Below are 12,525 nucleotides of genomic sequence, written 5' to 3'. Positions count from 1 at the left end.
GATTCAATTTCCAGCACCTACACAGGGGCCTCACCGCTGCTTGTAACTTTATTTCTAAGGATTCTAATATTGTTCTTGGCACTCTGAGGGCACCAATGTCCATGTACACATATCCATCCACACAAAGAAACACATCACACATAACTAAAAATAAAATTTAAAAGACTAGCCTCCAGTGATCCAGAAACTATGAGAACATGCATAAAAGTGAAAATAAGCAGAAAAACAAAGAAACCACAGGCTAAATGTGGCATAGATGAACAGAAAAGATGCCAACTTTGTCCCTTACTTCTCCATATTAACCAATCTTCACTCCCACAGCCTCCTGTCATCTCTCACATGGAAGTAGACACTGAACATTATAGCAGGAAAGGAAGCTATCTTACCAATGATAATGATATCCGGAGGAGGGGAAAGCTCTCACACTCAGAGGATTAGTCACTAACACACTGTGGTAGCAATGTCACATATTGTCAAAGGCAGGCACAGGAACAGTAATCCACCACATCATCTTTCAAACAAAACTTCCAATAAATAACTGAGGAAAAAGCACCATTCAAAGACAATCAGCACCACCCAGGCAAACCATGCTAACACAGCTAGCCACGTACTCTGAGCTACACTCCCAGCCCAAATTCTGTGAAAGACATGCTTCCCTCAGGGAGACAAAAATAATCACACAACTATGAAGCAAAAGTATGGTCCAAGCAAACTACATTATCTAATGGCTAACAAATCCTTTTTGAATTAAATAGTTTTCAGTCATCTATATAAGATTAAAAATGGGATTAGTCAATTTTAGAAAATGAGAATAATTTTTGAAAACATGTAATTTCCTTAGCATATAATCCAAACTATTGGGGACATGTAATAATAAATCTCTTTTTTTGGGGGGGGGTTCGAGACAGGTTTTCTCTGTGTAGCTTTGGAGCCTATCCTGGCACTCGCTCTGGAGACCAGGCTGGCCTCAAACTCACAGAGATCCGCCTGCCTCTGCCTCCCAAATGCTGGGATTATAATATTAATATATATATATTATATATATATATATATATATAATATATATATATATATATAATATGGCCAACTGAAGGCTCAGAGGTTAAAAGAGCTTGTTATTACAAGCCTGACAACCGGTACCCAATTCTGTCTGCAGTGCTTGAGGGTTTCGCCACTGCTACCTGCTGCACTTCAGACTGTTCCTGCCTTTTAATTCTTTAACTGGCAGAGAAAACGAACTCAATCAAGACCCCCCTAGACTGTATCATTTGACAACGGTCAAACAAGCCCTTTCATTTATCCTCATACAGAATAACTGTAGTGATATATTATTTGTGATTTATTAAACCTTGCCTGAGGATTCAGAAAGCAAACTAAGCCACAAACCGTATAATCCAGGCACACAACTTTAATTCCAGGACTCAGGATTAAAAGGTGGATGGATTTCTGTGAGTCCAAGGCCACCACAAGAGTGATCCAGTCCTAAAGAGAAACAGCTCACACAAAGATGATAACACGCCTTTAATCCCACCATTAGGGAGGTATATAAGACAGGAGGAAGATCTCAGTATCAGACATTCATTTTCCTGCCACATTGAGGATAGGAGGGATTTATTCTTCAATCATGCTGAGAATAGGAACACCCCAGCCCTTTTAGAGGTAAGAGCTCTTTGGTGGCTTGGCTCCTTTGCTTTCCTGACCTTCAGTTTGAACTCCAATATCAGTCTCTGGGTCTTTTATTTTCATGCTACAAATAACTGGCAAGAGAGGAGTCAGAGGCTCCTCCCAAGCCCAAGTAATATCTGAGGATCAGATCATCAACTGGCCTTGACAACAAGGAGTTATTAATTTTGGCCACCTGCATCATCTTAAACATCCACAGGATATGTGTATTTCTTCAACAGTCCTCAGATACTATACTTCACTAAATGCAACACTATTTGGACAACTATTTCCTACTAATGATTCTCTTCCTGATTAACAGTATCTGCTTCTAGAAGAGCACCTTCTCAGAGCTATAATGATGTTTTGTGTCCTAAACAATCATGTTTCATGATTAAAGGCAGCTGCCAAATAACGTGCTGTCAAACTTACTGATGCGGATGTGAAGTTGTGACTTCAACAAATAAAACCTGGACTGCAGGTTTGACCCATATAGTCCACCACCACTGGAGGTCACAGCTGGTACACAGGGAGAGGCGATTCTTACAGGCAAGATATTGCCAACATCTTGTGGCAGACAAAGCCTACAAGGATTCTTTGGACAGTTTCTTGAATATTCTTTTCCTCTAATGAGAGCAAAACTGCCTCAACCTTTTTTCTAACTATACTCCCAGTAGGAATTACTAACATTCTCACTATTTTTTTTTTTTTTTTTAAGTTTTTCAAGACAGCATTTCTCTGTGTAGCCCTGGCTGTCCTGGAACTTTCTCTGTAGACTAGGCTGGCCTCGAAATCAGAAAACCACCTGCCTCTGCCTCCCAAGTTCTGAACTTAATTAAAGGCATGTGCGACCACCATGAAGCTAGTCTTACTTTTCATGTATTACAGATACTACACCTCACTTATATGACAAGCTACAAAAATATCATCACCAAATGTCTGTCTTATGATCTGGTTCATCACCATCAGTTAAATTTTATCATGGCCCCTTAAACAGACCCCCCTCTGAGGCTCCCTGACTGTTGCTCCTCCTCTCTCACTGCTGCTCAACCCTTTGTCAGCTCTAAACAGCTAAGTCATTAAGCACAGAATCCCTAAGAGCAGTTAGGTGACCTTTGAAAGGAGAGGATGACAGACCATGAGTTAGACAGACTCCCTGGTAACCAGACAGATAGGGAGATGGGTCATGGCTAGGTAATAAAGATGGTGTTTTTTTCAATATGGCCTGCTTCTTCCTAACCCAACTGAGGTGAAACAAAGCTTGGAAGCTTAAAACAGAAATTGTAGGCTTTTCTCTAGCCATCAGGTCCCCTGCTGATGTACTGGCTTAACAAGTTCAAGGCCTACTCAAAAAATGTTACACAACAGTTCTGGACTAACCAAACACATTAGATTTCTTCAAACTGACAACCCCCTAAGTAAGGGAAGAAAAACCATCAGAAGTTTTAAAACCCACAGCCCTCCAGAAGAGACTAAATTATTGGCTTTCCCTCTGCTTTGTAAAAGGTCTTTTTCTCTGTTGTGTATTGCTGTGAGCATATGTTCCCTCACCACAAATAAATGCCTTTCTTCAACTTTAAAATTTTTTTTTACTTCTGGGGGGGGGCATTGGTGGCACATATCTTTAATCCCAGCACTTGGGAGGCAGAGGCAGGCGGATGTCTGTGAGTTCAAGGCCAGACTGGTCTACAGAGCAAGTGCCAGGATAGGCTCCAAAGCTACACAAAAAAACCCTATCTCAAAAAACCAAAAAGGGGGAAAAAATTTTAACTTATTTTTGCTAGGCAGGCCTTTAATCCCAGCACTTGGGAGGAAAAGGCAGGGGGATCTCTCTGAGTTCAAGACCAGCCCAGTCTACAAAGTGAGTTCCAGGACAGTCAGGGCTACACAGAGAAACCCCGATCTCAAAAAACAGCAGCAGCAACAAGAAAATTTACTTATTTAATGTGCATGAATGTTCTCCCTGAATGTGTGCCTCTTCACCACTGAGGTCAGATGGGAAGTCAGAAAGGGGCATCAGATTCCCTAGAACTGAAATTATAGGTGTATGTGAGCCACCATGTGGGTACTGGGAATAGAATCTGCTCCTCTACAGGCCAGCCAGTGTTCTTAATCACTGGGGCTCTCTCTAGCCCCACTTCATCCCCCTGTTTTGTTTTGGGATTTTTTTTTTTTTTTTTGAGACTATGTTACTATGTAGCCTGATTAGCATGGAAATCAGAGTTTTTGCCTGACTGTTGTCTAAATGCAAATGCCAGGATTTAAGACATAAACCACTGCGTGCGTGAGAGAGAGATCTTGCCAATGCCTGTTAATGTAGATAAGCCTATAACCCTCAATACTTGGGAGGGTAGAGGCAGAGGATCATGAGTTAAGGTCTCCAGTTACATAGTGCATTTTGGACCAGCCTGTGTTATGGCGGAGAGGAGGTTACATATCAACTGTAACTGTTAATTGTATTAATTGGACAGTAATTTATAAAGTAACCTTGTGAGAACACTTTAACTGCTTTAGTTTTGCATCATGTAAAAATTTTGATTAAGAGCCAGGAACAGTGGTACATGCCTTTAATCCCATCTCTTGATAGGAAAAGACAGGTAGATCTCTTTATGTTGGAGGCCAGTTCCACGACAGCCAGGGATACACAAAAAAAAAAAAAAAAAACTTGTCTTCTTAAACAAACAAACAAAAAACAACGAAAATCTTGATTAAGGGCCTGCGGATAGTTCAGCAGTTAGGAGTGTGTACTGCCTTTGGAGAGAACCGAAGTTTGGGGTAGAGCACCCATGTTGGGGCTCCAGGATCCAAAATCCTCTTCAGACTTCCACAGGCACCACTGCATGCAGTACAGACATACATGCAGGCAAAACACTCAAACACATAAACTAAAAATAAATCTTATAATAATAAATTTATAATCTGGTTGGATGACAGTACCATATTTGTAAGAAATAACACACAAAGCATTTACCAAATTAAAAGAAAGTCTAGAATAAGAGAAGTGACATGCTTACATAATACAATAGAGCTTCAGGCTAGAAGAGGATTAAAAATATTATACCAGAAAGAGGAAGAAAAACAAATACACACCTAGGATTCAGAAGTAAGAAAAGGGCTCAAAGACTTCTTTCAAACAAGTTATGTTAAAAGTACTACACAGGGGCTGGAGAGATGACTCGGAGGTTAAGAGCACTGGCTATTCTTCCAGAGGTCCTGAGTTCAATTCCCAGCAACCATATGGTGGCTCACAACCATCTGTAATGAGATATTATGCCCTCTTCTGGCGTGCAGGCATATATGGAAGCAGAATTTTGTATGCATAATAAATCTAAAAATAAAAATAAAAAGCACTACACAGCACTGAGAAAATCCTCAATCAAAAGATCCTGCCTTCTCACTGAAATCCACAGAGGATCTTTATTTAATGAAATAAACTCTCAGTTCAACATATGTAGTACTGAAACAGCACACATTTTTTAAATTAATCATATTCTTCCCACCCCACCTCACCCCAGGTTCTCTGTGTAAAGCCCTGGATGTCCTGTAACTTCCCTTGTACACCAGGCTCTGCCTGCCTGTGCCTCTCCAGTGCTGGCATATACCACCATGCCCAGCTAAAAATTAGTAATATTCTTAGAAAAACAGAAACCCAAAGTTGCCTTTAGAACAAACAAACAAACACATTCTAACAGATTTCAGACTTCCACATGTGGCAAATAAAGCTGGAAAAGAAAAGGCAGGAAGAGAGTCATGAGGGAGAAAGTAAGCTTTGGTTGGGCCAAACAGGGAACATTGAGCACAAGCTAGACAAAAAAGTTCTCATTCTGAACTTCCTGGGTCCTGCCAACATCACCCTCTTGTGGAAAATTTGGGCAGACTGCATTATTTCATTAAGGCCAAGTCACATGAACAAAATTCTCTGTAGTCTATTCTAGCTACCATCTTTCCAGACTGACTCACATCCTCTAACCTAGGAGGACCTGTTAAACATTGCTAGGCCTCAGCCCCTGGACCTATCCACTGCACTTTGCACAAGCTCCACATGATCTGAAATTGCTGGTTCAAAGGCCCACCACCCTTGAGTAGCACTGTCCTAGACTAATTTAAACAGTCTCACTGCATAATTCAAGTTGACCTGGAATTCACCATGTAGACCAGGCTAAGGCTCTTCTGGAACTCAGAAATCCACCTGCCTTTGCCTCCTGAATGCTGTGATAAAAGGCATATACCGCTGTCTAATTTTTATTATACGTAAATGTTGGCCTCAAGAACTCCTAGAGTTACATAAAAACTATTAACCTCAATCTTACGAACAGGACACAGAAAAGTCTAAGTGACCTGCCCACAAACTTGCTAACTGCTTATGTGAAATCCAACAATATATGAGATGCTCACTAGCACAAGGCAGTCACAGAATTGCTGCTTTGTCACTCGTGTTTGAGAGACAGATGCAAGGACCAGCCACACCATGCTCATAATGAACGACTAGGCATTGGACAGTTTAGGAGTTTAGGAGTAAAGCAGAGAAGAGTAGTACATCCCAAGAACAATGACAAATACAGTAGGCAACAAGCATGCCACTGCACCCACTCATGAGCTTGAACTACATTCCCCACTTTAAAAGACAACCACTCTTAGAGAAATTGGTGCCACCATGTTTGTTGCACTCAGATAAAAAGCAACTTTCCTACTGTGTGAAAAATGTCATGAAGGCAGCCATGCTTTTTAAATTCCTCATTTTATCAATATTTATTTTGTGTTTTATTTTAAGATGAGGTTTCTTCTAGCCCAGGTTGGCATTGAACCTCCTAAGCAACCACAGATGCTGCTGACTTTACCTTATTTCCCGAGTACTAGGATCTCATAGGTATGGACCTTGTTTCATGATTACCCTCCACTTTTAGTTGAACGTCTTTAGGGTGACCATATAAGAAATAAAGGAAATGAAAATTATTGTCCAAAGAGACCTATTATATTCAAATTATCCTTCTATATCTAGATGCAACACAATGGTCTAAACTTCCCTTGATGGACCTGTGTTTCAATCAAACAAATGAGAGACTACCAATACTTTTCTAAAAACAAAAACCAAATTTAGGTGTGTACCTCTGGTTTGGGCACACACACACAAAAAAAAAGGTTAGATATATAGAAAAACATAAAAATAAAGAAGTACAGTACAGCCGGGCGGTATGGCACATGCCTTTAATCCCAGCACTCGGGAGGCAGAGGGAGGTGGATCTCTGTGAGTTCGAGACCAGCCAGGTCTACAAGAGCTAGTTCCAGGACATCCTCCAAAGCCACAGAGAAACCCTGTCTCAAAAAACGGAGGAGAAGGAGGAGGAGGAGGTGGGGGGGAGGGAGGAGGGGGAAGAAGAGGAGGAGGGGGAGGAGGAAGAGGAGGAGGAGGAGGAAGAAAGAGGAAGAAGAAGAAGAAGAAGAAGAAGAAGAAAGAAGAAGAAGAAGAAAGAAGAAGAAGAAGAAGAAGAAGAAGAAGAAGAAGAAGAAGAAGACGAAGACGACGACGACGAAAGTTCAGGCAGGAGGATCACGAGTTCCAGTGTAGCATAGGCTACATCTTAACACCTTGTTTAGAACCAAAGGAACAAAATCTTTAGAGCTCTTCCATTGTGTCTGAAAAGCTGTTCAAAAGAATTTACTTGGGGTTAAATAGATGACTTGTCAGTTCTTGGAACCCATGTAGGAGAGCTTCCAACTGCCTAAAATTCTAGCTCCAGAGGCTAGGACACCCTCCTCTCCAGCCTGCATAGGTTACATAGTCAGGGTACCCCCACCGAGATCCACCTGCTTCTGCCTTCCGGTTGCTGGAATTAAAAGGTGAGGTCCACTACTGCCCAGGCAGACAAGTTAATTATTATACTGATCAAATCACTCTAGATGAAGTACAGCCAGGTGTCATGGTGCACACTTTTAATCCCAGTATTAGAGAGGCAGAGGCAGAAGGAGCTTTGTGAGTTGGGAGGCCAGCCAGCATCTCCTCCCCCAAAAAAGATAAAGCACAACAAGAAAAACTATTTCTACTACTTCCCTGTCCTTATCTATCTAGATTAGTCCCAGACTGAAGAGCCATCAAACAGCTATAAAAAAAAAAAACAGAAAATAAAAAGAAACAAGCTTCTTCAACTAAACTCTGAGGAGTATCAGTTAGTGGGGGTAGAAGGAGCATTAGCTACTACCACAGTTAGGTCTTACCATTTCCTTCCATCCTTCTCAATTTCCTTTATTTCAACTGTGAGTCAGTCAAAGAACCATGGTGAACTATTTTCCATTAAAATATCCAATTTTTTCTTGGAGCAATATTTATACAAACATGATAAGATTTCATACTCTCATTTCTTCACCTGATGGGGTATATGTCTTCCCCCATAAAGCCACCAGGTTATATAAAGTCAAAAGTTATATATCGGGCTGGAGAGATGGCTCAGAGGTTAAGAGCACTGGCTGCTCTTCCAGAGGACTTGGGTTCATTTCCCAGCAACCACATGGTGGTTCACAACCATCCGTAATGAGATCTGGTGCCCTCTTCTGGTGTGCAGGCATACATGGAGACAGAATGTTGTATACATAATAAATAAATAAAATCTTAAAAAAAAAAGTTATTTATCACTCCCACATCAACAACATGAAAATGATAGCTGAAAACTAGGATGCTAGGGAGACATATTAGTTGGTAATTTGCTTGACTGAAAGCAAGGACCTGAGTTAGATGCCGAGAACAAAAGCAAAATAGCAGATGTGGTGGTATGAGCTTATAATCCCAGTGCTGAGGGGGTGGGTAGAAACAGGCAAACTTCTAAGGCTTACCAATCTAGGCTATTTGGTGAGTTTCAAGCCAGTGAAGCACCTTGTTGAAAAAAATAACAACAAAAACTGGCCCAGTGAGATAGCTAAATTGGGATAGGCATTTGTCACCAAACTTGACAACCTGAGTTTAATCTCCAGAATCCACGAGACAAAAGGAAAAAACTGGTCCCCGTAAAATGTCCTCTGTTTTCTACTTGGAATGCACCAAGGTGCCTGTGAAACAACAGCCAACGCTGTCCCCTAGCCCACACACACACCCCTATCTCACACAGAAAGAAACATCTCTCTCCTCCATACCCCATCTCTCGTCTCTTTTATACAGTCACGTGTAACTCAGTCTTGGAACCTGACAGGTGAAGCAAAAGTTTCAAACCCTGAAGGTCTGATCTTCTGTCTTCACCTTCCAACAGCTAGGATGACAGGTGTAGGTGCTGCCAGGCCTACTTCTGTGGGGTCCAAACCCCACCAGAGCTTCACATACTATGTGAGCTACACTCCATCCTTCTATTGTCTCATAAGGAAATTTAATCCCTACTTTCAAACTCAAAACTATTCACAGAATTATCGATAAATCCAATCAGAAAATAAAATGAAAAATATCAATTTTATACAACTATTCTAGAAGGCAGACACTTCCCCACTCAGGTTGTCGCTATCCTATGATGTGTTATTCAGTTCTGTTTCATTTTGGTTTGTGGACACAAGCTCAAATTCACCTCAAACTTTCAATATTTCTACCTCAGACCTCTACTCTTTTTTTTTTGTTGTTTGTTTGTTTGTTCTTGTTTTGTTACTCTGTGTAGCCTTGGCTGTCCTGGAACTCTCTCTGTTGATCAGGCTGGCCTCGAACTCACAGAGATGCACTCTGCCTCTGGAGTGCTGGGATTAAAGGCGTGTGCCAACACTGCCTCACAGAACTGTAAACCTTTCTTAAAGGCTTTAACTGTGTCTTACTCCAGACAACAACCTGATTCCAATATAAGTTGGAATATAAATTTAAATATAAATTTAATGTATTTAACTTTACAAAAGTATGCTTAAATAAAATTAACAACAAGAATGTTAATAGAAGAAATTAGAAAACAGGTGAGACAGTAGATGAAACATTACAAAAGTCATCTCTAGCTTCACCAACACTGATTTGACAAAGGACAATGTAAACTTCTTGATTTGTAAGACAGCCTTCAAGCGACAAGTTATACCTCCAATCTGCATTCTGAACCTATGCACGCCTTTTAGCTTAAACACTTACCGTCAGCCTGGCTAGTGTCTGAGCATGGTTTCTTTTTGGACTCTGGGTTCCCAATTTTCTCATCACCATCCATGAGAGGAATATACTCAGTCTTCTCCACAGTTTCTCCCACAGTGTCATCATAGGGCTCAGCCTCCAGTGTGGCAATGAAGTCTCGCTTTATCTCTCCCTCAATCTCTGGAGGTGGATCTGTCAATGCATCTACAAGACTGAGGTCCGCCATTCTGCACGACTGCAACTGCCAGTTAGGGAAAAAGAAAAGTTTACATGAACACTACGAATGAAAAATAGAAAAACATTTCTAGAGGCTCTCATCATCAGTTATTTTCAAGAGAATCAAAATCTAAAGTACAATCAATGCCTTCTAGATGAAGAAGAAATAAAAGTGCAGGAACACTTAGCAAAACTGAGTCACTGAAGCTGACACTGTTCTCCAGTCTCTCCAGGGCAGAAAAGCCAAGGACTATTTTGTTCTTTTTACTTATTTGAGGAAGGATCTTGTTATATGCAGCCCAATCTAGCCTAACCCTAATCTTCTGCCTCAGCTCCCAGAATACTGTGACTATAGGAGTGTATAATCATACCAAGCTTCTTATTAATACAAAAAATAAAGCACAAGCCTAAGCAGAGGTGACACCTTTCATCCCAGCACTCGGGAGGCAGAGGCAGGCAGATCTCTGTGAATTTAAGGCCAGCCTGGTCTACAGGGAGAACTCCAGGACAGCCAGGGCTACACAGCAAATCCCTGTCTTGAAAAGCTGCCCCCCACCCCAAATTATTTTTACTTTATGTATCTAAGTATTTTGCTTGCTTGCAAGTATATTACATGTACCACAAGAATGCATGCTGCTTGTGGTGGACAGAGAAGTGTATTAGCTATCCTGGAGTTTGAGAGTGCTGAGAGCCTAACCTAACTCAGATCCTATGAGAGAGGAGATAGTATGCTTAACCACTGAGCCATCTTTCCAGCCCTTAAGTCAAGTCTTCTAACCTCAACTCTCATAGTATCTTTTCAATTACCCCATATTTCCACATCAGGTCCCAAAATAGTTTTTAAAAGAATATACAAGAACAGATTAGAATATTTCTTCTTTTTTTTTTTTCCTGGTTTTTGGGTTTCTCTGTAGACCAGGCTGGTCTCGAACTCATAGAGATTCACCTGCCTCTGATGGGATTAAAAGTGTGCACCACCACCGCCCAGGTAGATTAGAATATTTCTATGAAAAAGATTGCATTATCTGGCAAAAAAAAATCTGTTTTATCATATGACTGAGTACAAAACCTTTATCTTGGACTGAGTATTGCCTCCTCATTCACTTGTAGATAGCTAAGCCAACCAGCACTGCTATACTAGTATGAAAAATAAATTAATACAGCCAGCAATATGGGTCAATGGATAAATGCACTTGCCACAAAGCTTGACAACTCTGAGTTTGAGACCCAGATTCCTATGTGAAGGTGGAAAGAAATCAACTTTTCACAAAGCTGCCCTTTGATCTCCACATGAGCCATGAACATACACACTGTCTCACACACATCATATACACATACATAATTTAAAATTTCAAACAAGCTGAATGGTGGTGGCACACAACTTTACTCCCAGCAGTTGGGAGGCAGAGGCAGTCAGATCTCTGAGTCTGAGGCCAACATGGTCTATAAAGGGAGTTCCAGGACAGCCAGCTGTTTACACAGAGAAACCCTGTCTCAAAAAATTAAAACCAAATGATGTGATAATAAATAAGTATCTTAAGTGGAAGTATCCTCTGTGGGTGGAAAAGCCATTCCCATAAGCCACAAGGTTATAGAATGAAAATCCTAGTGCCAAGGTAGTCCTTCTTTCTCTAGATGTGAGTAAGACCACCCCTGTAGCTCCCAAACAATACAGGCTATTGCCATGGAAGTTGGATGCCCATTAGAACAGTATAGACACTACTAATAAATACACCACATACTTTGGGGTGTGTGTGTGGAGGGGGGAAGGGGGGGTCAAGTTATAACTAAGTTGGAAGCTTCTTCCCTACTGGCTAGATTTCACAGTCCCATAAGGGTGCTATCCTGGCTGATGGGGAAGACTTGTTACAGTCTTATTCAGCTATGGAGTCCCTGTGCGCTACACTACTTACCTGCCAGCAATGAAAAAGAGGCATAACTGTTACAGGCCTATAGCACATGAGGTCATAGGCTGGAGAGGGGAAGCTACTGCTGTTCTGATAAACAGACATGATGCATCTATCAAATTGCCTTCTAACCTTTTGGTGTGACCAAAAGAATTTTTTTTTTTCTTTTCTTTTCTTTTTTTTTGGTTGTGGTTGTTGTTTTGTTTTGGGGGGGTTGTGTTTGCTTTGGAGACAGGGTTTCTCTGTGTGATAGCATTGGCTGTCCTGGAACTCACTCTGTAGACCAAGCTGGCCTGGAATTTAGAGATCCTCCTGCCTCTCCAGCACTTGGGAGCAAGTGCTGGGACTAAAGGCATATGCCGCCACCACCACCACCCGTCAAAACTGTTTTCCAATGGGTAGCCATTACTGCAAAGACTCTCATACTGGTGAAAGTGCTGGGAATAAATAAGGGCTGAATGCTCAACACTAAACAGGGCATCTGCATCAACCCCCAAAAGCTCAAGGAGCAACAAGGTGGGGAGAAAAGAAGGAAAGGGCTGAAAGAGAGGACAGAGTGTTGTCAAAGTGCTGTCTTACAGGCAGGAGATGGCTGTTGGCTGATATATCCTTGAACTTTCTCTCAGCTGCTTTTGATTACCTGCAGAAGACCTGAACAAGAATGAT

At 41.3% G+C, this 12,525-nt stretch overlaps 1 protein-coding gene across 7 annotated transcripts in view; it reads right to left on the bottom strand.

Moving 5' to 3' along the window:
* Map4 (microtubule associated protein 4) overlaps positions 1-12,525 on the bottom strand; it is a 137,951-nt gene that overhangs the window by 80,203 nt on the left and 45,223 nt on the right. For all 7 annotated transcript variants that reach the window (XM_027414645.2, XM_035443995.1, XM_027414648.2 and 4 more), the window contains exon 2: positions 9,740-9,977. In XM_027414645.2, coding sequence (XP_027270446.1) covers positions 9,740-9,962 — 223 coding nt within the window. In that variant the 5' untranslated portion in view covers positions 9,963-9,977. The remainder of the gene's footprint in view (positions 1-9,739; positions 9,978-12,525) is intronic.

Source organism: Cricetulus griseus, chromosome 4 (genome assembly GCF_003668045.3).
Source record: "Cricetulus griseus strain 17A/GY chromosome 4, alternate assembly CriGri-PICRH-1.0, whole genome shotgun sequence".
NCBI lineage: Eukaryota > Metazoa > Chordata > Mammalia > Rodentia > Cricetidae > Cricetulus > Cricetulus griseus.
The sequence above is the reverse complement of the archived record's forward strand: the minus strand, read 5'-3'. Positions and strand labels throughout refer to the sequence as shown.